We start from the raw sequence: 24,267 nt of genomic DNA on the forward strand, positions 1-24,267 counted from the left end.
TCTTAAATCCATCCAGTGATTTGGCTTCCACTGCCCTCTGTGGCAGAGAATTCCACAAATTCACAACTCTCTGGGTGAAAAAGTTTTTTCTCACCTCAGTTTTAAAATGAATAGATGAATGACTTTGTCTGATTTGATATCCAAACCAATAGGGAATAATGTCGAAATTTGTAAGATACAAGAGACTGCAGAAACTGGAATCTATGAGAACTACTTCAATAGTGTCATATTTTGAGAGCATTTCGCAGTGAAACCGAGAACTTCTTCAAATCATCGTAACTGTAGAATGATCCCAACCCAAAACATCATCTATCCATTTCTCTCCTTAGACACTGCCTGACCCACTGAGTTCCTTCAGCATTTTGTTTTCTGGTCAAAATTAGTAGCTCAAGGTTTCTGAAAAGATTTTGTGGATGTTTGTTTTTATCCAGCGTAGTAGGTTTAGGATTAAATGTTGACGAAGACTCGGGGCACAGTCTCCTTTGCTTCCCTTCATCTAGTGGCATAGGCTCTTTAATTTTCAAAATAAATGCTTTGGAGTGTGAGCACAAGTTATTTGCCCTGGTCCCAAGAATTCCATGAACTTAGCCAAACTAATGCGAAGTAAATACAAAATATTTCTCGAAACACTTTCCCATCAGCTAACTCAGGACCCCCTGACCACCTATTGAAATGGCTGCCAATAGCAGTATTACTTATGTTTAAGGTATTCTTCTGTGTGTTTTTGAACAAACTATGAAGTATAACTTAGAGTCATTGAAAGAGAAAGTATGGGCCATAGGTTCTGCACTGGCCTTCATACCCATCTACAATAATCCAACTTGTCCTCTTGCCTTACCATCGCAACCCAATCCCTTCACAATTTTCTTGCCACACCTGTACACTGGGAGCAATTTACAGTTACCAGTTAATCTGCCACCCAAAATGTGTTTGACGTGTCAATGGAAACTGGGGTTCTAGGAAAACCCACAGTAGGACAATGTGCCAACTTAATACCCACTTACACCGACATAACTGATGCAAACCTGAAAAAAACAGTAATGGGGTGGTTGCATGGTATGTGAGTTTGAACAGTTGCTATCTTTTAGATAAGCCTCCTTTATTTCAGGGGCATTTCAATTGTAAGAGGTTCTCTGATTCAAAATTTGTAGATAGATGCTGCTACTTCAGCTGATGATACTTTTTCCACAAAGGCAAAGTTGGCATTAGACTGGATGCAGCTTATTGTTTTCTGGGCTATTTCCAAGTAAATGTCCTCTTGCAATAAAGCCTCAAGCAGCATGATTGGTGAAAGCATGATCAACAAAGAACTGCTTTGTTTGTGCTAAATGCAAACAAAAAGATCATATTGTATTTATTTCGAGAATCAAAATCTTTAATTCTAACATTTTCCAGTTGTACAGCTCAAAGAAAATCATAACCAGACCATTTTAGATTTTTACAACAGATGGTGCATAGAAAAGAACATTTCATTAATGGGTGTAGATGAACGAGCGATGTTGCCCTGCCTTTCGTGGGGCACCAGCAGCAAATTGATAACGAAACATGGTTTTTTAGATTTCCGAAGAAATACTTGTGAATTTCTGTGTTCATCTAAGCCACATCTCTAAGACCATTGCCGTCAATCTTCATGAGATCTCCCAAGTCTATCCTTGTGGCACACATCTACTGCTGAAATATCATACCTTTGCACCCACCAGACATGCTTATTCCAGCACACTCTAGGCAGCCTCCCTTGTTCTGCTTTCAATTATCGGGTGGTGCCACCACAGTGGCTGCCTCGCCAGCTGTCTGTCTGTCCTTTCTACTGTTTTCATTATTTTAAGTATGTGTTCAAAGTATGTTTTAGTGTTTCTTGGTTTGTTTTATATGGGGGGGGGGGGGGGGAATTGGGGGAAACTTTCCTGGCGCTTCAAGCCGCGGGTGCGGCACGGACTTTAACATTGCGGAGCTGCGATCCTTTGCCGAGGATCGACTGTGGAGAGTTCCAACCGCGGGGCCTGTGGACTTTATCATGAAGCCCGCAGTCTCTGGTAAGAAGAGGCCGACTCGGGAACTCCATGCTGCGGAGAGTGTTTCAACCGTCCCGACGCGGGGAGCTTTGATGCTTCGATCATCCCGACGCGAGGGCTTCAGACCTTGGACCGTCGGCTGCGGCGACTGCGGATGGTTCAACTGCCCTGACCACGGGTGAACAAAGAGGAAGTTGATTGAACTTTATTACCTTCCATCACAGTGAGGGATGTGGAATCTGCTATGGTGGATGTTTATATTAAATTTTACTTTATGTGGCTGTGTGTCTTGTTCCTTTTCACTTGGTATGGCTGTATGGTAACTCAAATTTCCCTGCACCTTAATTGGTACACATGACAATAAATTGATCTTGAAATCGTAATCTTGAACTTGTATTCAGCCAAAGCAATGACGTCCATGTCTAAATATGCATTGTCCCATTCACACCCCCACCCTCCCGATCATGTGTAAACCTGCTCTATCTCATTCATTTGTACCCCAATGTTTGCTCAAGTAGATTATTTTTTTTCCAAATCGTCAATGTCTTGCCCCTCCCTCTGTAATCGCCTCTGAAACCATCCAATTCTGGCCTTCTGATCATCACTGAATTTAATTGCTTCAATTCCGTGTGCTGTATGCTCTGTTTTACAGCGGCATGGCTCACACCGGCCTCACCAATTGTGCTATACAACATGAGGGCATCCTAGTTCACACAATGGGGTTTGTCTGGAAGGCTAGTTCATATGGACTCAAAGGTGAGCTAGCCAATAGTATTCAAAATGGCTTGAGGGAAGGAGTAAATAAGTAGTTGTCGAGGGTTGTTCTTTTTACTGGAGATCTGTGACCAGTGGAGTGCCACTACTGGTTGCTGGTCCACTGTCATTTTTTACATACATTAACGATTTGGATTGCAATGTAGTTAGTGTTTGGTAGTAAATTTACAAATGACACTAAAATTGGTGATTTGGTGGATAGTGAGGAAGGTCTGAGATCAGTTGCGATGATAGGCCAACAATAACAAATGAAATTTAACTCAGACAACCTTGAGGTGTGCACTTTGGTAGAGCCCTGGAGAGTGTTGCAGAATTTTGCAAGTATAGATGAATGGTTCCTTGAAAGTGGCAAGTCAGGTGGGCAGGGTGGTGAAGAAGGCATTTGGCACATTTGCCTTCATTGGGAAAGGTATTGAGGATAAAGCTGCAGCAAAGTGATCTTGGTGAGACCACACTTGGAGTACTATGTGCAATTCTAGTTGCCAAGTATACCGGAAAGATGTCATTTCTGTGCCATATCTAAATGAGATCATTGTGACCTCCTGACTGGCCTCTGATCCTCCACCATGAATATGCTCCAGCTCATCCAAGTTTTTGCACGAAAATAGACCCTTCTTCATCAGGTCTGAAGAAGGGTCTCGACCCGAAACATCAACCATTCCTTCTCTCCTAGATGCTGCCTGACCTGCTGAGTTACTCCAGCATTTTGTGATACCTTCGATTGCATCAGGTAACAATCGGCAATGTGTAGAAATGAACTGCAGATGCTGGTTTACACCAAAGATGACAACGTGTGGAGTAACTCAGCGAGCCACGCAGCATCTTTGGGGAAAAAAAGGATGAGTTGACATTTCGGGTCTAGACCCTTATTCAGACTGAAAGTGGAGGGGAGGGAACTGGAGGTAAGAAAAGGCCAGAACAAAGCAACAGATGACCAAGGAGGATCCGCTGACTTACTCCAGCACATTGTGTCAATCAGCAACGTGCTCTCTAACCTTGAGTTGCTCTTCCACCCTGAGTGCTTCAAATTCAGAATTCAAAACCTCATGTTCAACTCCCTATGTAACTTTACTCAGCTGATCTCTCTGTACCTTTCTTTAATCCTCCGTCTGTTACTGTTTTTATGATTCCACTTTTCACTTAGTCACATGGTTGCGCCATCAGCCTTCTGCAAAGCTCTTTCCCTAAATCTCTCTTCCTCCACTTTTCTATCCAATTTAAAAAATGAATGCCCATTTCTTTGGCAAAGCTTATCATCATCTCTTATAATATCTTGTTCTTGAGTTTAGTTTAACTGTGACACTGGGACTTTTCATATCAGTGTAATTTGCAGATCAAATAACGTTATACTTCTTGGCTGTCGAATGTACCAATTCCCTATAGTTACCCACAACATGCGAAAGTTTTACAGCATTCATTTAGAAGAGTGTTTTTATTGTCATATGGATTGGGTTCGAAACAATGAAATGCTTACATGCTGCAACTTTATGAGCAGATTGAATCCAATAATACAGCAAATAAATGTGCAATAATCAATGATACAAAAATGTAATAGCTATTGAGATATAAGTGCTGAGGAAGGGTCCCGACCCGAAACGCCGCCTATCTATGTTCTCCAGAGGAGCTACGTTACTCTAGAACTTTGTCTCTTTTTTTGTAAACCAGCATCTGCAATTTCTTGTGTCTATAAATTATCAGTTATACTAGGTAAGCAGACAATAATAGTAAAACCTGAAGTACATAGTTCAGTGCAGAGGTAGGGTTAGGATTGTGAAGGGTGGTTCAAGAGTCTGATGGTTGATGACAAGGGGCTACTCTTCAACTTGAAGGTAATGTTTCTCAGGCTCTTGTACCACCTCCCCAATGGTAGCAGTGAGATGACAATGTGACCAAGATGGTGTGGGTCACTAATGATATTAGCTGCATTTTTGATACAGCATTTTCTGTTGATCCCAGAGCTATGGAGAGGTCAGTACCTGTGTTGAACAGTGCAATGCCAAACTCTTTCTGCAGCCCCATTTGGCTTGTAGGATGACTAAAATACTGAAAGGAACATGCTAAAATTGAAGTAAACTAGCCACGTAACCTTGACCGCACACTGAATCTGAAAGGCTCCAGGAGGAAGTTGTGAGAATTATGAACACACCACTGGGATGTTGTCAAACTGATGTTATGAAATCACATCACTCTTGTTCTGGCGTTAATTATTTTGTTTCCAGGGGATTTAGATTCTGATTTTGTGTTCTCTGCCCGAATCCAGCTTTAAGTTTGTTTCAATGCCCCTGAGCCTTATTACCCAATGCTAACATATAAAATAAACAGTTCTAAGTGGATACATTGCAGGTATTATGCTTGTTATGCTTCGACTTACTTGGTTTTGGTCTGAAGGGCTGGCAAGAAAGTTATATAGTGACTAATGCATTAAGTAATTCCCTGCCGCAGATTTAATCCTGGTCTATTAATGTATGAGTAATATTGTGTTCAAAGTTTGGATCTGGCAGTTGTACATGTTCAGTATAAAGACTTTTGAAAAAATAAACAAGATTGTAAAAATCGCTTTTAATGGGAGTGGAAGTTTGGTTTAGAGATACAGTGCAGAATCTTTGGCCCACTGAGTCCACACCGATCAGTAATCCCCTCACATTAACACTATCCTACACAGACTAGGGACAATTTACACTTATACCAAGCCAATTTACCTACATACCTGTACGTCTTTGGACTGTGGGAGGAAATCGAAGATCTCGGAGAAATCTTCTGGGAGAACGTACAAACTCCATATAGGCAACACCCGCAGTCGGGATCGAACCCGGGTCTCTGGCGCTGCAAGCGCTGTAAGGCAGCAACTCTACAGCTGCGCCACCGTGCCGCCTATAGGTTGTATGAATATGTTGTGCAGGTCATGTTCCTTTAATTTTGCTGAACCATTTTTTTTGATTACCAACATATGAATGATTTAATTATTGTTTTTTCCCCTCTATATTAGAACATTCAACACCGGAAATATGCAAAGTGGAAAGCAGCCTATATCCACAACTGCTTGAAAAATGGGGAAACTCCCAATTCAGGACCAATGGGAATGGAAACAGAATTTGGTAAGAATCATTTTTTTGGTACTTCAGTACAAGTAGACGATAAAACAACGCAGAATTTAACTGGTACCACTTAGAAACATACAAACATTGAAAATAGGTGCAGTAGGAGGCCATTTGGCCCTTCGAGCCAGCACCGCCATTCATCGTGATAGCTGATCATAGCTGATCATCTACAATCAGTGACCTGTGCCTGCCTTCTCCCCATATCCCTTGATTCCACTAGCCCCTAGACCTCTATCTAACTCTCTATTAAATTCATCCAGTGAATTGGCCTCCACTGCTTTCTGTGGCAGAGAATTCCACAAATTCACAACTCTCTGGGTGAAAAGGTTTCTTCTCACCTCAGTTTTAAATGGCCTCCCCTTTATTCTTAGACTGTGGCCCCTGGTTCTGGACTCCCCCAACATTGGGAACATTTTACCTGCATCTAGCTTGTCCAGTTCTTTTATAATTGTATACGTCTCTATAAGATCTCCTCTCATCCTTCTAAACTCCAGTGAATACCACCCCAGTCTTTCCAATCTTTCCTCATATGACAGTCCCTCCATCCCAGGGATTAACCTTGTGAATCTATACTGCACTGCCTCAATAGCAAGGACGTCCTTCCTCAAATTAGGAGACCAAAACTGCACACAATTCTCCAGATGTGGTCTCACCAGAGCCCTATACAACTGCAGAAGGACCTCTTTGCTCCTCTACTCAAATCCTCTCGTTATGAAGCCCTACATACCATTAGCTTTCTTCGCTGCCTGCTGTACCTGCATGCTTACTTTCAGTGACTGGTATACAAGGACACCCAGGTCTCGCTGCACTTCCCCCTTGCCTAATAATAATATAATAACTAGATCAAGTGGGCTCGTTGGGCCCAAACCTCTCCTGCATTGGTGCAGCACCCTCCCCTCCCCTCCCCTCCCCTCCCCTCCCCTCCCCTCCCCTCCCCTCCCCTCCCCTCCCCTCCCCTCCCCTCCCCTCCCCTCCCCTCCCCTCCCCTCCCCTCCCCTCCCCTCCCCTCCCCTCCCCCCTCCCCTCCCCTCCCCTCCCCTCCCCTCCCCTCCCCCCCCTCTCCCCTCTCCCCTCTCCCCTCCCCACTCCCCTCCCCCTCCAGTCCCCTCCCCCCTCCAGTTCCCTCCTCCTCCTCCCTTCCCTCCTCCCCCCTTCCCTCCCTTCCCTTTCCCCCCTTCCATCCCTTCCCTTTCCCCCCTTCCATCCCTTCCCCCCCTCCTCCCCTTCCCCACCCCCCCCTATCCTCCCTCCCCCCCTAGGAGATAGATTTAAACTTTAAAATGTGAATAACTTAAAAAATATAACACTGATTTCAATGAAACTCCTTCCATTAACACCAAAGGGACGATGGCGACTAAGGTGGGCCTAAAATTGTCGCGCTATTGTGTACCGTTTTGGCTGTAGTTCAGGAACAAACAAACAAATAAACAGAGTTTTAGTATATAGATATATTCCTTTATTTGTCCCACACCGGGGAAATTTGCAGTGTTACAGCAGCAAAGTGGATAGCAAGAGACATTCATTATAAATAAAAATAAAGATAAGGATAATTGTCATCATTTACTGTTTTTTTTACTGTCTGTTAACTGGCCTGTTGACTGGTGCGCTGGGAATAGCGCTGGTTGTGCAGTCTCACAGCAGTGGGAAGGAAGGAAGGACCTCCGGTATCTCTCCTTCACACACTTGGGGTGAAGGAGTCTGTCACTGAAGGAGCTACTCAGTGCAGTGACAGTGTCTTGCAGCAATGTTATCTTTGCCATCATCCTCCTCTCTCCCACTGCCTGTACTGAATCGAGCGGGCAACCCAGGACAGAGCTGGCCTTCCTGATCAGCTTGTCGTCTCTTCCCCTCCGCTGCTGAGATGCTGCTGCTCCAGCAGACTACTCCATAGAAAATGGATGGTGCCACCACAATGTTGTAGAAGGTCCTTAGGAGTGCCGCCTGCACTCCAAAGGACCTGAGTCTCCTCAGTAGGTAAAGTCTGCTCTGGCCCTTTTTGTACAGTGCATTGATATTTTCCGTCCAGTCAAGTTTATTGTTAAGGTAAACACTCAGGTACTTATAAGAGTCCACTCTCTCGATGTCCATTCCCTGGATGTTCACCGGTGTCGGGGGGACGTGGCTGCGCCTGCGGAAATCCACCACCATCTCGCTGGTTTTCCCCGCGTTGATCCGAAGGCGGTTCCGCTGATCGACACCATTGAGATAATAATCTGCCTCCTTGTTTTTGCTGCCAAAGTGGATAACCTCACATTTATCTACATTATACTGCATCTGCCCACTCACTCAATCTGTCCAGGTCACCCTGCAACCTCCTAACATCCTCTTCGCAGTTCACACTGCCACCTAGCTTTGTGTCATCTGCAAACTCGCTTCTAATTCCTTCATCCAAATCATTAATATATATGGTAAACAGTTGCGGCCCCAACACCGAGCCTTGCGGCACTCCACTCGCCACTGCCTGCCATTCTGAAAAGGATCCGTTTATTTCACTTGAGATGAATGTATGTAAAAAGATGAAATATTTCTTCTATTCATGCCACAAAATACTGAAGTAAAGTGATTATCGGCTACACAGAGTTCCGGACATTGCAGCTGCTTAACTCTCCATAGATTCTGCATGACAGGGGTAGCAAATCCATCTGCATTTCCTGCACAATGAGTTTGCATGGAGTGGCATCTCTGAGAAAGAGGCAATATGAGGATGACTAATTACCCTGCAAAAACCAAAAAAGCTTGATTTTAAGAAAAAAAAGACAGTGCTGAAGTAACTCAGCGGGTCAGGCAGTATTCCTGGCAGACATGGATAGGAGTCGGGACCATTCTTCAGACTAATTGTAGGGGATGGAATGAAAGCTGGAAGAGACCAGGGTGGGGGTTGATCAGCAGACAGTTGGACAAAGGCCAGAGATGAAAAACAGAAAGTTTGAGACAAAAGGATTGAGGAGTTGTGAAGCCAAAGTAAGGTATGTGGGGAAAGGGGGAGCAGAGAAATCGGTGCAAGTCCAGGTGGGGCATGGGAGAGAAGAAAGGTAGATGTGCGGGGCGAAAGGGGAAGGAGCGGGTTTGTTACAGATCACCTAAAATTGAGGAATTCAATGTTCATACCGTTGAGTTGTAATTTACCCAAGCAAAATACAAGGTGGTGTTCCTCCAGTTTGCGTGTGGCCTCACCCTGGCAGTAGAGTAGACCCAGGACAGAAAGGTCAATATGGGAGTGAAAGGAGAGTTTAAATGGTTAGCAACTGGGAGCCCAGTAGACCTTGACGGACTGAGCGCAAGTGCTTGTGGAAACAGTCACTGAGTCTACGCTGGGTCTCACCGATGTACATGAGGCTATATCGTGAACACCAGAGGTGGTAGAGAGGTTAGAGGAGGTGCATACGAACATCTTTCACATCTGGAAGGACTCCTGGAGTCCCTGGATGGACGCCAGGAAGGAGGTTTGTTCAGTTCAGGTGTAGGGACATCTCCTGCAGTTGCAGGGGAAGGACCCAGAGAGAGGATGGTTTGGGTGGGAAGGGATGAGTGAACCAAGGAGTTGCAGAGGGCATGGTCTCTGTAGAAGGCAGAAAGGGATGAAGCTGGGAAAATGTGCCTGGTGATGAGATCACGTTGGAGGTGATGGAAATATCGGAGGAGGATGTGTTGGGTCTCAGAGGCTGGTGGTGTGAAAGGTGAGGACCAAGGAAGCTTTATCCTTGTTCTATCTGGGTGAAGGGGGAGCAAGAGCAGAATAACGGGACACAGAGGAGATGCATGTGAGGGATCCATCCATGAAAGCAGAGGAGAAACCACATTTACTAAATGTATATTTTGCTGCACATCATGACAGGAAAGATTGCTGGATAGTACACCCTGTGAGGCTTCTTGCTGAGGCAGTCATTGATTGCATGAGAAATTATAAGATGGAGCCAAATAGCTAAATTAAATAGAAACTATAAACAAGAAATGAGGGTTTGCATTGATATATTTCATATCTTGTGGCAGTAGAGACGCAATTAATGGGTTACCTTGATGCTGGTTTGAGGTTTTTTTTAATGGCAACATTTTGGCTTTGTTAAACAAAAAAATATGGCCTCCATTTTCAGCCAAGATTTATGCAAATTTGTGAGATTGTTCATTAACAGAATCTGTAATTTGCAAGTAAATGCAACAAATGTCAGACAGCTCTTGGGTCAGGCAGCATTTTGGACTGAGAAAGAGTTAATGTTTTAGGCCACTGACCTTTTGATCACAACTCATCACTGTATATCTCTCCACAAATGGTGGTAGATCTCTGTAGTGTTAGCAATGGTTTTGATTTATGTCTCAGAGTTCCAGCAACTGCAACATTTTTCATTTGATTTCTGTCATCGGGTTGTACAGAGCTTATGTTTGCTGGGCCACAATTTTACTTCAAGTGAATCTGCACATCTGTGAAAATATCTGGTACAAGAAAGCATTCTGCCAGCTTCAGGGGGGAAACTTTGGGATGGTTGGAAAAGTGAAGTGCAATAAATCTTGTGCTGCAACTCAAAAATACTTCAATGTTATTGGAACATTTCAAACCAAAACAGTCCCTTCATAGAGCTGCATTGGAAACCCTGCAAATGGAATTCCCTGCATCACGACCTTTGCTAAATTTTGGGAATGTGCCAAATTACATAGCACAATGAAATAAATTTTAGAAACTCCCTCATAACACCACGATATCTCATAGCAGTTAACTGCCAATTAAGTACTTTTTGAAATATCATTGTGGCATTGCAGAAAATATGACAGCCAACATCTGCACAGCAAGCCCCCAATTACTGCTGTATGATAACAAAATAATCTGAAACAATGAGTTGATGGGTAATCATTGGTTGGAGAAACCAGTGTATCTAACGTATTTGATGTTGTGGCATCAAGTCACAAAGGGGAAAACAAAGGGGATGTCTGATATAGGACGGATCCAATGTCATACTGGTGATTCAATTAACCACCTCATCATAGAACTGAAATCACTCTTTTTTTCTCTGTCGTCACTGCTTCCTGACCTGCTGAGTGTCCCCACCATTTTCTGTTTTTGTTTCAAAATAATGATGGCTGATGGAGCTGGTCAAGATATATTATTTGAATCCTTCTCTGATACGTTGTCACAGTTACTGACATTGGCATATCGTTATAAATTGTGTCAACTGCAGAGAAACAGTCCGTTTCAACGTGAGAAGGGCAGAGCCAAATACCAAATGCTAATGATGTCTGCTCACAAAGTCTTTGCAAAAGGCTTTCTAACTCACTTTGACTTTTTGCCACTACAAGAACTCCGTTGTTTGAAGGCATTGCCTGCAAGTCATGTCGCCTTTTCCATTAGCAAGTAGAGGAAATTAATGAATAAGTCAAATGGAATGGGAGAAAAGTCTGCATTGAAGCAGAGTATGTAGAGCTGTGCAACCTCTGCCATTAACATAGATTCTGAGTCCTCTTGTTTACATGTTGGGAACTTTCTGCGGGACATCCTTCTGAGCAGCTGTTACTGACATTAGGCAAATTATGAGCTGTATTTTCCCAAGAATGTGCAGATAGCTTTGCCATGAGGTCCCAGATCCCTAAATACCTCGTGGATTTGCTTGTGTAAGTCTGTGGCAGATGAACCGTATGCAGCACAGCAGCCAATTATTCCTGTGCCCCTTCTATTTTCCAATCTGGCCGTGCAACGTGGGCATTTCTGGCAGAACCAATTATTGACCATTCTTTAGATATCCTTGTGAAAGACCTATCCATTTAGTCCCTTCAAAGTGTAATTTTTAAAGTAACTTTCCAAATCCCAGTTTAATGTTGCACTTAAATGTCCACCCTCTTGGGCAACTACATACAACAACCCTACTTGCGATATTTTCATTAAATTTCCTCTCATCTTCTCTTTCACTGTTCTGCAATTACAGCCGTATATTCTGATCAACATTCCTCAAGCCAGTGGAAATAGTTTCACCTTGTCCACACAATCTTAACCTCTCATTTTTGCTAGCTCTATTAAATTTTTCTCTTTGACTTTTCTGCTTTGAGAGTCAGCAGGGTGCTTAAAAAGATCTGATGTTGTTATTTACTGGATTATTTTAATTTTGACTCTGTTTATTTGTCTGCTTATGGCAAATTGGCTCTCTCTCGAGTCATCATGTTTGCATTGAAGGATGATAAGGGATTATGGTTTTGAATCCCTGGGGGAATTACATATGTCAATCATCTGCAGCCCTACAGGATGAGCTTCCGGAGTGCACCATACTGAGATTGGAATTGAGAAAACAAGTAAAAACAAAATTCTGTTGAGAGTAAACAAAATCTTATGCAGAAATCTCCTTTGTTTGCTTCTTCTTCCCATTGCAGCTGCCAAGGCAACTTTCTCTCTCCCCTCTCATATTGGGGAGCAGATGCAAAAACGAAGGCATGTACCACCAAATTTACATTGATTCTATCTTATCCCCCTTTGCCCATCTTCGTCCAGGACACCTCGCATGCCCTTCTTTTAACTCTTTAACAACCTTTGGTTTCCAGGCCCCCGTTCACTCATCTTTACCATGGACATTCAGTCCCTCTGCACCTCTGCCTCCACCAGGAAGGCCTTAAGCCTGTCGCTTCTTCCTCGAACAAAAACCCAACGAATTTCCCTCTACGAACACTCTCTTCCTCCTAGCAGAACTAAGATACCCCCCCTACTGCCAGTCTGAAGAAGGATTCCGACCTGAAACATCACCCTTACCTTTTCTCCTGAGATGCTGCCTGACCCGCTGAGTTACTTCAGCACTTTGTGTCTATCTTTGGTATAAACCAGCATCTGCAGTTCCTCATTTCTCCAACTGCATCTTAGTACACGTGACGGAAATAAACAAATTCCAATACCAGTGCATTACTAAATCTAAAGGGTATTAAAAAACAAAGCTTAGAGAAGCATAAGGAATTTGATTTATTACTCAAAAGACTTACCTTCTTGAACAGCATTTTAAAAATTGTACATACCTGCATTTAAGAATATTTGCAGATTAATGAGATCGTTGATTTAAACTTTATATGTACCTTTTTATGTTTTTTAAAATCTAATGACAAATGCAAATCTTCATTCGAGATTAGTATTGGAGTATTAGAGTTTGTTTTTTGAAGAATAAATTCCATAAGTACAGCCATTGTGACCGACATGTAAAATGGATTTTATTTTATTAATTTCCAGTGTTTTAGATTTATTTTAGTTTGTTTTTAAGTTCTCAGAGAATATATCTTTGAAGCCAATATTGGCTCTGGTTCCTTGACTTCCGATAACTGTGGGGTAGAATAATAAACCAGATGGAAGCTGTTGATAGTGCCACAATGGTACTGTGTCCAGTTGTGACCATGCCACACCTTACACCTCCTTTCTGTTAATTTAAAAACATCATTTTGGGTAGAATTAAACAAAATGTTTTCTTAAACAGGAAGAATTACTCAGACACAAGGGAGAGAAATTACGGAACAGGAATTGACCATTCATTTCTGCGGATACTGGAAATCTGAAATTAAAAAATGCTGAAAATATTCAGCTTGTCATCCAGCAGCCATGGAGTGTGAAACAGGGTTAACTTTTCAATGTATTGATCTTGCATTGGAGGCACATACATGGAAACACCTTAGACTGATGTGAAAATTAATAGTGGCTCAAGTTCCAATGTCTGAATGGCACTTTGCTATATCTGCATCAGCATCGGAGGAGGGCCTGTGTCCAGTTGCTATTCTTAATACATATTAGACTTACATATATAATTTAATACATACTAGGAGCATGGAGAACCAGCTGGGAACAGACTTCGCGACCTCCTCAATTCACTGTCACACCGAACACCACAGCCCCACCCGGCTCGGACATGCCCCGCAAAGAGTGGGTCGTCCTGAACCGGCTCCGCACAGGGGTCGGCCGGTTCAACGCCAACATGCATCGTTGGGGGTTGCGTTCATCAGCAGCCTGCGTGTGTGGAGCAGACCAGCAAACAGCGCAGCTATCCTCCACCTCACGGCCTTCGACAACAGCACATTGCACTGGCTACAGTGCATGGAGGGCGTCACATAATTTCTGCTGCCTCAAACGGAAGAAGAATACATATTAGACCAACTAGATCTAGCTAGCATAATAATTTTAAATAATTTAAGAACTCTATTGTATTGAAATGATTGTTAACCAAATGCATCATTTGTTTGCAGAGAACGAGGATGATGATTCTCTTCCACAGTCTTCTGCCTCCAATAATCCTGATGCAGACGTGCCATCGTCTGACCTCTCCCCCGTTCAGACCCCAACTGCTGATCACCCTCCATCAAACTTCTCAACCATTCATATTCCTCCTGGTGCCCACGCTCCAGCCAATACTCCAGCCGAAGTGCCCAGCACCTCAGGTATGGTATAATGTGATGCAGAGAATGAAGGCTTAAAAGGAGCAGGTAGCATCTGGAGCAGACACAAGGCTGCTCACTCACGACACAATGCCTGACTTGTATTTATGCGACTGGAAACTGTGGGTATCTATGATTTTCTTGAACGGCAAGTGGTGGGGTCCAGAAACGCAAAACCTCACCCGCGAGCTGTGAAACCTGGTGCTATCAAGTGTTTATTTAAAGCTTCCTATCAATGTTGTAACACTATATTCTACACACTTATTTTCCTCATTACTCCACCTCTGTATTTATGCAACTGGGATTCTCACAAAACTGACAAACATTTCTAAGAATATTGAGAAATGTAGTAAAATTCTCTAAAAGCACATTTTATTTCAAAGTAAATGTGAAAAGACAAAGCTATTTAAGTTTATAATTAAGGAAACTGCAGCTGTAGGGTGAATTGCAGCAAAATCTTCTTGGAAGATTTGGCACTTCATGCGATGTAGTCATTCGCTTGATTTATTTTTCCATTAATCCTGGTTAGTTTTAAGATATAGAATTACAGTGCAAAAGTAATTTAAAAGGGTATGGGGTTGACATATTGTCTGGCAGTTCATTCAAAGGTTTATGCACAGAACGCTGGTATATGATGTATTGTCATATTTTTAAGAAAATTGCTCCTTCAACCAGCATATCCATGCAACTGGCACCCCTCATTCCCCATGGATACCAGACGGCTAAGAATATATTGTTGTAGATCTGTGAGCCACAATGTCTGTGTAGATCTTGATGCCAAATTAAACTCTTCCCTTTGCCTGCACATGATCCATAAACCTACGTTTGCTACACTTTGGTGGTAAGAATAGGAAGGCAGAGTATTATCTGAATGGTGTCAAGTTAGGAAAAGGGGACGTACAACGAGATCTGGGTGTCCTAGTGCATCAATCACTGAAAGGAAGCATGCAGGTACAGCAGGCAGTGAAGAAAGCCAATGGAATGTTGGCCTTCATAACAAGGGGAGTTGAGTATAGGAGCAAAGAGGTCCTTCTGCAGTTGTACAGGGCCCTAGTGAGACCGCACCTGGAGTACTGTGTGGTCTCCAAATTTGGTCTCCAAATTTGAGGAAGGATATTCTTGCTATTGAGGGCGTGCAGCGTAGGTTTACTAGGTTAATTCCCGGAATGGCGGGACTGTCATATGTTGAAAGACTGGAGCGACTAGGCTTGTATACACTGGAATTTAGAAGGATGAGAGGGGATCTTATCGAACGTATAAGATTATTATGGGGTTGGACACGTTAGTGGCAGGAAACATGTTCCCAATGTTGGGGGAGTCCAGAACAAGGGGCCACAGTTTAAGAATAAGGGGTGGGCCATTTAGAACTGAGATGAAGAAAAACTTTTTCAGTCAGAGAGTTGTGAATCTATGGAATTCTCTGCCTCAGAAGGCAGTGGAGGCCAATTCTCTGAATGCATTCAAGAGAGAGCTAGATAGAGCTCTTAAGAATAGCGGAGTCAGGGGGTATGGGGAGAAGGCAGGAACGGGGTACTGATTGAGAATGATCAGCCATGATCACATTGAATGACGGTGCTGGGTCGAAGGGCCGAATGGCCTCCTCCTGCACCTATTGTCTATAGTCTACATATTCATGTGCCTCTCTAAAACACTCTTAAATGCCACTGTTGTATTTGCTTCCGCCTGGCGGCTTCTTCCAGGCACCTACCGCTCTGTGTAAAAACAATACTTATCTTGCAAATGTCCGTTAAACTTTCTCCATCTCACTTTAAAGCTATGTCACCTAATATTTAACATTTCAATCGTGGACAAAGGATTCTGACCATGTACCCAATCTATGCCTCATAATTATAAACCTCTATTGTGGTTCCCCACAGCCTCCGACACTTCAGAGAAAATGGTTGAAATTTCTCCAATCTTTCCTTATAGTTTATGCCTCTAATCTAAGCAGCATCCTGCTAAACCTCTGCATTCTTTGCAAAGCCTGCACATTCTTCCTGTAATGGAGCAACCAGAACTCCTGCGCAAAGTTTAATAAAGTTGCAACATGACTTTCTGACTTTTATACTCAGTCACCTGACTGATGAAGGCAGCATACCGTATGCCTTCTGTACTACTCTACCACTTGTGTTTTTACTGTCAAGGAGCTATGGACTTGGACCCCAAGATCCTTTTGTACATCAATGCTGTTAAGGGAGCCTGCCACAGACTGTATGCATTTGATCTCCCAGAGAGTTGTGAATTTGTGGAATCACCCAGAGAGGTGTGAATTTGTGGAATCACCCAGAGAGTTGTGAATTTGTGGAATCACCCAGAGATTTGTGAATTTGTGGAATTCTCTGCGACAGAGGGCAGTGGAAGCCAAATCACTGGATAGATTTAAGAGCGAGTTAGATAGAGCTCTATGGGCTAGTGGAATCAAGGGATATGGGAAGAAGGCAGTCACGGGTTATTGATTGGGGACGATCAGCCATGATCACAATGAATGATGGTGCTGGCTCGAAGGGCTGAATGGCCTCCTCCTGCACCTATTTTCTGTTTCTATGATCTCTGAAAGTACAATACCTTGCATTTACACAGATTAAACTCCATGCGCCATTTCTCCACCTATATCTGCAAATAATCCTTGCGACAGCCTTCTTCACTGTCCACGATACCATCAATGTTTGTGTCGTCAGCAAATTTACTTACCAGCCCATCTATGTTTTAATCCAGATCATTTATTTATATAACAAACAACAGAGGTGCCAGAGCAGATCCCTGTGGAACATCACTGGCACAGACTTCCAGCCAAAATAACACCCTTCCATCATTACACTATTTTTATATGAATTTTTTCTATGTTTTCTTGGTAATTATCTTGCTAGTTACTAAGTCACGGTGGGTTCCATGCATTTTAATCTTCTGGATCAGCCTACCATGAGGAATTGTGTCAAATACCTTGCCAATGTCCATGGAGATCACATCGACTTTCATCAATCACCTTTATCACGTTCTCAAAAAAACTTTTAAGTTTGTAAGAAATGATCTGCTGCAGACAAAAGCATGCTGACTGTCCCAAATCAGCACATTCCCTTTCAAATATAAGTGAATCCTATCCCTAGGAATCTTAATAGCTTCCCTGTCACTGATGTGAGGATCAGCAACTAATAATTTAGTAGATTTTGACCAACATTGGCTACTCCCCAATCGGTGGCCATCTTGCCGTCGTCAAAGCCCCAGCAATCTCCTCTCTCGTCCCTCATGATAACTAGAGATAGATTCGGGCAGTCACGGGACTTAGCCACCTTAATGCTCTACAAGGGACCCAACCGTGCCATCATAGAAAGTGATGACCATTCATCATAACTGTGACAGAAATCAAGCATGATTTCAGTTGGAGGGAAGGGTGGAGAGATCAAAGGGAATGTATCAGTTTGTTGGGAACTCTGAGAAACAATATTATGTTTAGGTGCAGGCAGACAAAAGGGTAGCAATTAAAGATGTTCTGAAAAGAATAGAACCAAAAGGATGAAAATGGGAAAACAAAACAAAAAGCGTGGAAATGACTAGGACTCAAGGCCATAGTTTTCATGTGAAAGGGGCAAAGTTTAAAGAAGTAGTGCGAGACAAATTTTTAGCCGAGAGGGTAATGGGCGTCTGGAACATGATGCCAGGGGTGGTGATGGAGGCAGATACAATGGTGGCGTCCAAGCAGCTTTTAGATAGGCACATGGATATGGAGGGATATGGATCACGTACAGGTAGATGAGATTAGTTTATCTTGTCATCCTGTTCAGCACAAAACAATAGATGCAGGAATAGGCCATTCGGCCCTTCGAGCCAGCACCAGCATTCAATGTGATCATGGCTGATCATTCTCAATCAGTACCCCTTCCTGCCTTCTCCCCATACCCCCTGACTCCGCTATCCTTAAGAGCTCTATCTAGCTCTCTCTTGAATGCATTCAGAGAATTAGCCTCCACTGCCTTCTGAGGCAGAGAATTCCACAGATTTACAACTCTCTGACTGAAAACGTTTTTCCTCGTCTCCGTTCTAACTGGCCTACCCCTTATTCTTAAACTGTGGCCCCTTGTTCTGGACTCCCCCAACATTGGGAACATGTTTCCTGCTTCTAACGTGTCCAACCCCTTAATAATCTTATATGTTTCGATAAGATCCCCTCTCATCCTTCTAAATTCCAGTGTATACAAGCATAGTCCCTCCAGACTTTCAACATATGACAGTCCCGCCATTCCGGGAATTAAGCTGGTAAACCTACGCTGCACGCCCTCAATAGCAAGAATATCCTTCCTCAAATTTGGAGACCAAAACTGCACACAGTACTCCAGGTGCGGTCTCACTCAGGCCCTGTACAACTGCAGAAGGACCTCTTTGCTCCTATACTCAACTCCTTTTGTTATGAAGGCCAACATTCCATTGGCTTTCTTCACTGCCTGCTGTACCTGTATGCTTCCTTTCAGTGACTGATGCACTAGGACACCCAGATCTCGTTGCACGCTCCCTTTTCCTAACTTGACACCATTCAGATAATAATCTGCCTTCCTATTCTTACCACCAAAGTGGATAACCTCACACTTATCCACATTAAACTGCATCTGCCATGCATCCGCCCACTCACACAACCTGTCCCAAGTCACCCTGCAACCTCATAAAATCTTCCTCACAGTTCATACTATCACCCAGCTTTGTATCATCTGAAAATTTGCTAATGTCACTTTTAATCCCTTCATCCAAGTCATTAATGTATATTGTAAATAGCTGCGGTTCCAACACCGAGCCTTGCGGTACCCCACTAGTCACTGCCTGCCATTCTGAAAGGGACCCATTTATCCCCATTCTTTGCTTTCTGTCTGCCAACCAATTTTCTATCCATGTCAGTACCCTACCCCCAATACCATGTGCTCTAATTTTGCCCACTAATCTCCTATGTGGGTCCTTGTTGAAGGCTTTCTGAAAACATTGTGGGCCAAAGGGGCCGTTTCTGTGCTGTACTTAGTTGTTCTATCTTCTCACTATGTGATGCAGATTGGAGAAGTAAACATTGTGCAGATGCTGGGAATGTGTGATCAAAGCAGCGGATGCTGAATGTACTCAGCAGGTTAGGCAGAATTTATGAAAAGAAAATTTCAGTTCACCAAGCTGAGTGGGAGTCTGACTGCATATCTCTTACAGGGAGAATCAAGGAGACTTTAGATCATCTGCATATCGCGTTGGTGTGGACGGATTTGTTGTCTCTGGAGAAAACGAGTCAGTTGATCACTTTGCTGACAAACTGACTGGGTGGGGCTGAGGACAGGGAGGAAGTTGGTCCTCAGAGTAGAGCCAGGTATTAGTGGAAAGAATCGGGACACATAGATTGCGTCAAGGTATGGTCACGATGTAAGTGCTTAGTGACATGATGGCAGACCCATTGTTTCTGCCTGCTCCTGCCCCACTGAAATCATTTCTACTTACCTCGCCCACCCTATTCCCCCTGGTCCAATCACTCCTGACTTACGTCCGAGCTCCTGTGTGAGAGTTTTGCTGTGTTTGGAGATAAGGTCTGCGGTTGAGGCATTTGAACATAGTTAATACTAGCTCTTCCCCAGTGCTAGGCTCCACTTGGAAGCATCACATTTGCCTCTGCGCTCATAAATGTGAACTGTGGAAAGGTAACAATCTGTGCAATGGGAGCTGGTGTCCACTGAGGTTGGATCTATTGGTGGGCGGTACACGGGGTGGCTTATTCTGCATCTTGCACTCACAAGCTGTCGAGGATGACATCGTTTGGAAATGTCTGGTGCTAATGTTCATAATATGAGAAACATTCCATTCCCAAGAATGAAAAGCCAGCTTTAGCAGGGTGGGAACCACTAAGAAGGGAAGGATTTTAATTCCTTACAATGCTGACTTCAAATTCCTCCGGGACAGAAAACAAACTTTCAGTTGAGTTTGGAATTTATCTTTCTGGTCGAATACATTAAAATTAAAACAAAATATATGCTGACTTCCCATTCCTCTTGGATTTCCTATGTTCTGTGCCATCTGCAGCTGGGTGGAGGAACGACCTCCATCAGTGGTCTCTGCAAACAGCTGTTACAATACACCCATGATCCTCTCCCTCTCTCGTTTTCCCATCTTTTCTCTCCCTGACTCTCTCTTTCACCATGACTCTCTCTCCCTCTTTTCTCCCCCTGCTTTTCTCCCCCCCACTCTCTTTCTGCCCCTCTCCCCGCTCTCTCTGTCCTCCCCACCCGCTCTCAATCACCACCTCCGCTTTCTCTTGCCCCTCCCCCGCCACTCTCTCTTGCAAACCCCCCACTCTCTCTCGCACACCCCCCACTCTCGCACCGATTACTTGCCAGGTTTTGTCCTAAGCACACTTTTCCAGCTTTCTCCCCCCAACTTCATCAGTCTGAAGAAGGGACCAGACCTGCAACGTCATCTGTTCATTTTCTCCACAGATGCAGCCTGACCTGCTGAATTCCTCCAGCACTTTGTTTCTTTGCCCAGCTTTTGCAAGTTCCTATCTTACAGCATTAAAATTAGGTTTGCCCCAATTTAGGACTTTAACATGGAAAAAAATCACAACTATTTAATAACTAATAGAATTGTTGTCACAAATGGTATGGGGAACATTAGTTATCTGGATATAAGGTGGGGTTGTTTTCTTGGAATGCAGGAAACTAAACAGAGATTTGAAAGAGGTATTTAAAATCATGCAGTGTACTCACTAAATAGAGATTAAAGTTTCCATTGGCAGAGTGGTCAAGATCTTGGGAGTATAAATTTTGGAGGTGACTGGCAAAAGAACCAAAGTGATGTGCCAAAAATGTTTGTTACACGAGTAGGTCGGATCTGGAATGCACTGCCAGTGGCAATACGAAGACAGATTCAATTGTGAATTTCACAAGGAACCTGGAAATATATCTGAAAGGAAAAGATTAATAAGACTATGGAGGGAAGGTAGGAGAGTGGGACTTATTGGTGTGTGGTTACTGGCATTGTCTCAATGGGCTGAATGGTTCCCTGCTTTGACCATTGTACATGTGAATATGTATATTTGGGAAGTGGGCAAAAGTATGGAATTACATGGATGGCTTCTCGGTATACTTAGACCGGATCAGATTGGAAAACCAAAAGTGCTATAAAGAATCCGCTATATTAGCCACAAAAGTAACACTCCTTCCCTTCGAATTAAAGACAATTCTGACCCATCTATCCTAGTTTCAAAGGAAACATGACCAGCTAACAAGGAAAAATAAAGTTGTAGGGAATATGCATTGTTAAACTAAGGGAAACAGAAGTAGCGAGGTTGACACAAGATGCATTCAGACAAAGTTAATAATGGATACTCATCCAAAACTATCAGTTGCAGGCAACTTTTAGTGGGTGTAGCCTTCTATGAGGGTTAAAGGTGCACCATGTGGGTAACTTAGGTTCAAGTCAGCAAAATTCTTTAATTCCCTCATCACATCAGGGGACCCCAGTTTGAAAATCTATGATGTAATTCTTGCCATCTGTCAACAATCAACTGTATTATCAGAAATGGAACTGATAGTTTCCTTTAGCGTTTACTTAATTCTGCCCTTGTTTAAATTGGTTATATGCCTGATATAAACTCCTGAGAATGCAAACTTTTGCTTTGCCCTGGTTAGTTTGAAGTGAGCATGTGTACACACACAGCAAATTGAAAAATGAGCACTACGTAACATGCTTAATCATCAATAATTTGAAACAGGCTGACTCAGAGTAGAGGAATGGGTTGTATTGTTTTCCCCTCCCCTCTCACAAGCTGCCATATGTCATGTTAACCATGTGAAGAAAGCTCGCAATTTGCTGTACAAAGTTGACTGCTGTTATAAAATAGTCATATTTCTTGGAGTAGGTCATCCATTCAGACAATGCGTCTTGTGTCTGCGCTTTGCAATATGGTGTTCAGCTGAGAGTAATACAACATTGCAACTCTTCTGCTGAGTGGGCATAAAGCTTCTTGGTACATTATGCATTCTGAGAAATTTCCACTCGAGAAAATGCAGCAAGCGTTCTTAAACGAGCCATCCATCCAGTATATTGCATCCATGCTGTTTGACAATAGACAATAGACAATAGGTGCAGGAGTAGGCCATTCAGCCCTTCGAGCCAGCACCGCCATTCAATGCGATCATGGCTGATCACTCTCAATCAGTACCCCGTTCCTGCCTTCTCCCCATACCCCCTCACTCCGCTATCCTTAAGAGCTCTATCCAGCTCTCTCTTGAAAGCATCCAACGAACTGGCCTCCACTGCCTTCTGAGGCAGAGAATTCCACACCTTCACCACTCTCTGACTGAAAAAGTTCTTCCTCATCTCCGTTCTAAATGGCCTACCCCTTATTCTTAAACTGTGGCCCCTTGTTCTGGACTCCCCCAACATTGGGAACATGTTTCCTGCCTCTAATGTGTCCAATCCCCTAATTATCTTATATGTTTCAATAGGATCCCCCCTCATCCTTCTAAATTCCAGTGTATACAAGCCTAATTGCTCCAGCCTTTCAACATACGACAGTCCCGCCATTCCGGGAATCAACCTAGTGAACCTACGCTGCACGCCCTCAATAGCAAGAATATCCTTCCTCAAATTTGGAGACCAAAACTGCACACAGTACTCCAGGTGCGGTCTCACCAGGGCCCGGTACAACTGTAGAAGGACCTCTTTGCTCCTATACTCAACTCCTCTTGTTACGAAGGCCAACATTCCATTGGCTTTCTTCACTGCCTGCTGTACCTGCATGCTTCCTTTCAGTGACTGATGCACTAGGACACCATAGTTTGTTATCTACGTGAGCAGTTTGGATGGCAATGTATTAACATTATTATTAAATCACCAGATAACACCAAAATTGGTGGTGCAGTAATTAAAGAGGAAAGGTAGCTAAGTTTACCACGTTCTAAATCGAATAGGAAGGCATGCTAAGGAATAATAAATTGAATTTAAGCCTGACAAGTGTGAGGCGTTGTGTTGCACATTGGTATATCAAACCAGACTTTGCACAGTAAATGTTAGAGCCCTGGACAATGTAACAAAACACAGAAAGCTGGGACTACGGGTGCATGGTTCCCTAAATTTGAGGAGTCTTAAGGAATAGGAGTAGAATTAGGCCATTCGGCCCATCAAGTCTACTCCGCCATTCAATCAAGGCTGATCTATCTCTCCCTCCTAACCCCATTCTCCTGCCTTCTCCCCATAACCTCTGACACCTGTACTAATTAAGAATCTATCTGTCTCTGCCTTAAAAATATTCACTGTCTTGGCCTCTACAGCCTTCTGTGGCAAAAAAATCCACAGATTCACCACCCTCTGACGAAATAAATTTCTCTTCATCTTCCTAAAAGAACATCCTTTGTCTGAGGCTTTGTCCTCTAGTTCTAGACTCTCCCACTAATGGAAACATCCTCTCCATATCCACTCAATCCAAGCCTTTCACTATTCTGTACGTTTCAATGAGGACCCCCCCCCCCCCTCATTCTTCTAAACTCCAGCAAGTACAGGCCCAGTGTCGTCAAATGCTTATCATGTGTTAACTACTAATTCCTGGGATCATTCTTGTAAACCTCCTCTGGACCCTGTTCAGAGCCAGCACTTCCTTCCTCAGATATGGTGCCCAAAATTGCTCACAATATTCCAAATGCGGCCTTACGAGTGCCTTATTGGGCCTCAACATTACATCCCTGTTTTTGTGTACAAGCTGACTTGAAATAAATGCTAGCATTGAGTTTGCTTTCTTTCTACCGATTCGACTTGCAGATTAACTTTTTGGGAATCCTGCACCAGCACTCCCAAGTTCCTTTGCACCTCCGATTTCTGGATTCTCATGCCATTTTGAAAAGAGTCTACGCCTTTATTCCTTCTACCAAAATGCATGACTCCACACTTTGCTACACTATATATTCTATCTGCCACTTCTCTGCCCACTCTCCCAACCTATCCAAGTCCTTTTGCAGAGTCCCTGCTTTTCCTTCGCTACCTGCTCCTCCACTTATTTT

At 43.4% G+C, this 24,267-nt stretch overlaps 1 protein-coding gene across 1 annotated transcript in view; it reads left to right on the forward strand.

Moving 5' to 3' along the window:
- vta1 (vesicle (multivesicular body) trafficking 1) overlaps positions 1-24,267 on the forward strand; it is a 167,930-nt gene that overhangs the window by 115,883 nt on the left and 27,780 nt on the right. The window contains exons 5-6 of the mRNA XM_078405455.1: positions 5,773-5,881; positions 14,072-14,263. Coding sequence (XP_078261581.1) covers positions 5,773-5,881; positions 14,072-14,263 — 301 coding nt within the window. The remainder of the gene's footprint in view (positions 1-5,772; positions 5,882-14,071; positions 14,264-24,267) is intronic.

Source organism: Rhinoraja longicauda, chromosome 9 (genome assembly GCF_053455715.1).
Source record: "Rhinoraja longicauda isolate Sanriku21f chromosome 9, sRhiLon1.1, whole genome shotgun sequence".
NCBI classification, from domain to species: Eukaryota; Metazoa; Chordata; class Chondrichthyes; order Rajiformes; family Arhynchobatidae; genus Rhinoraja; species Rhinoraja longicauda.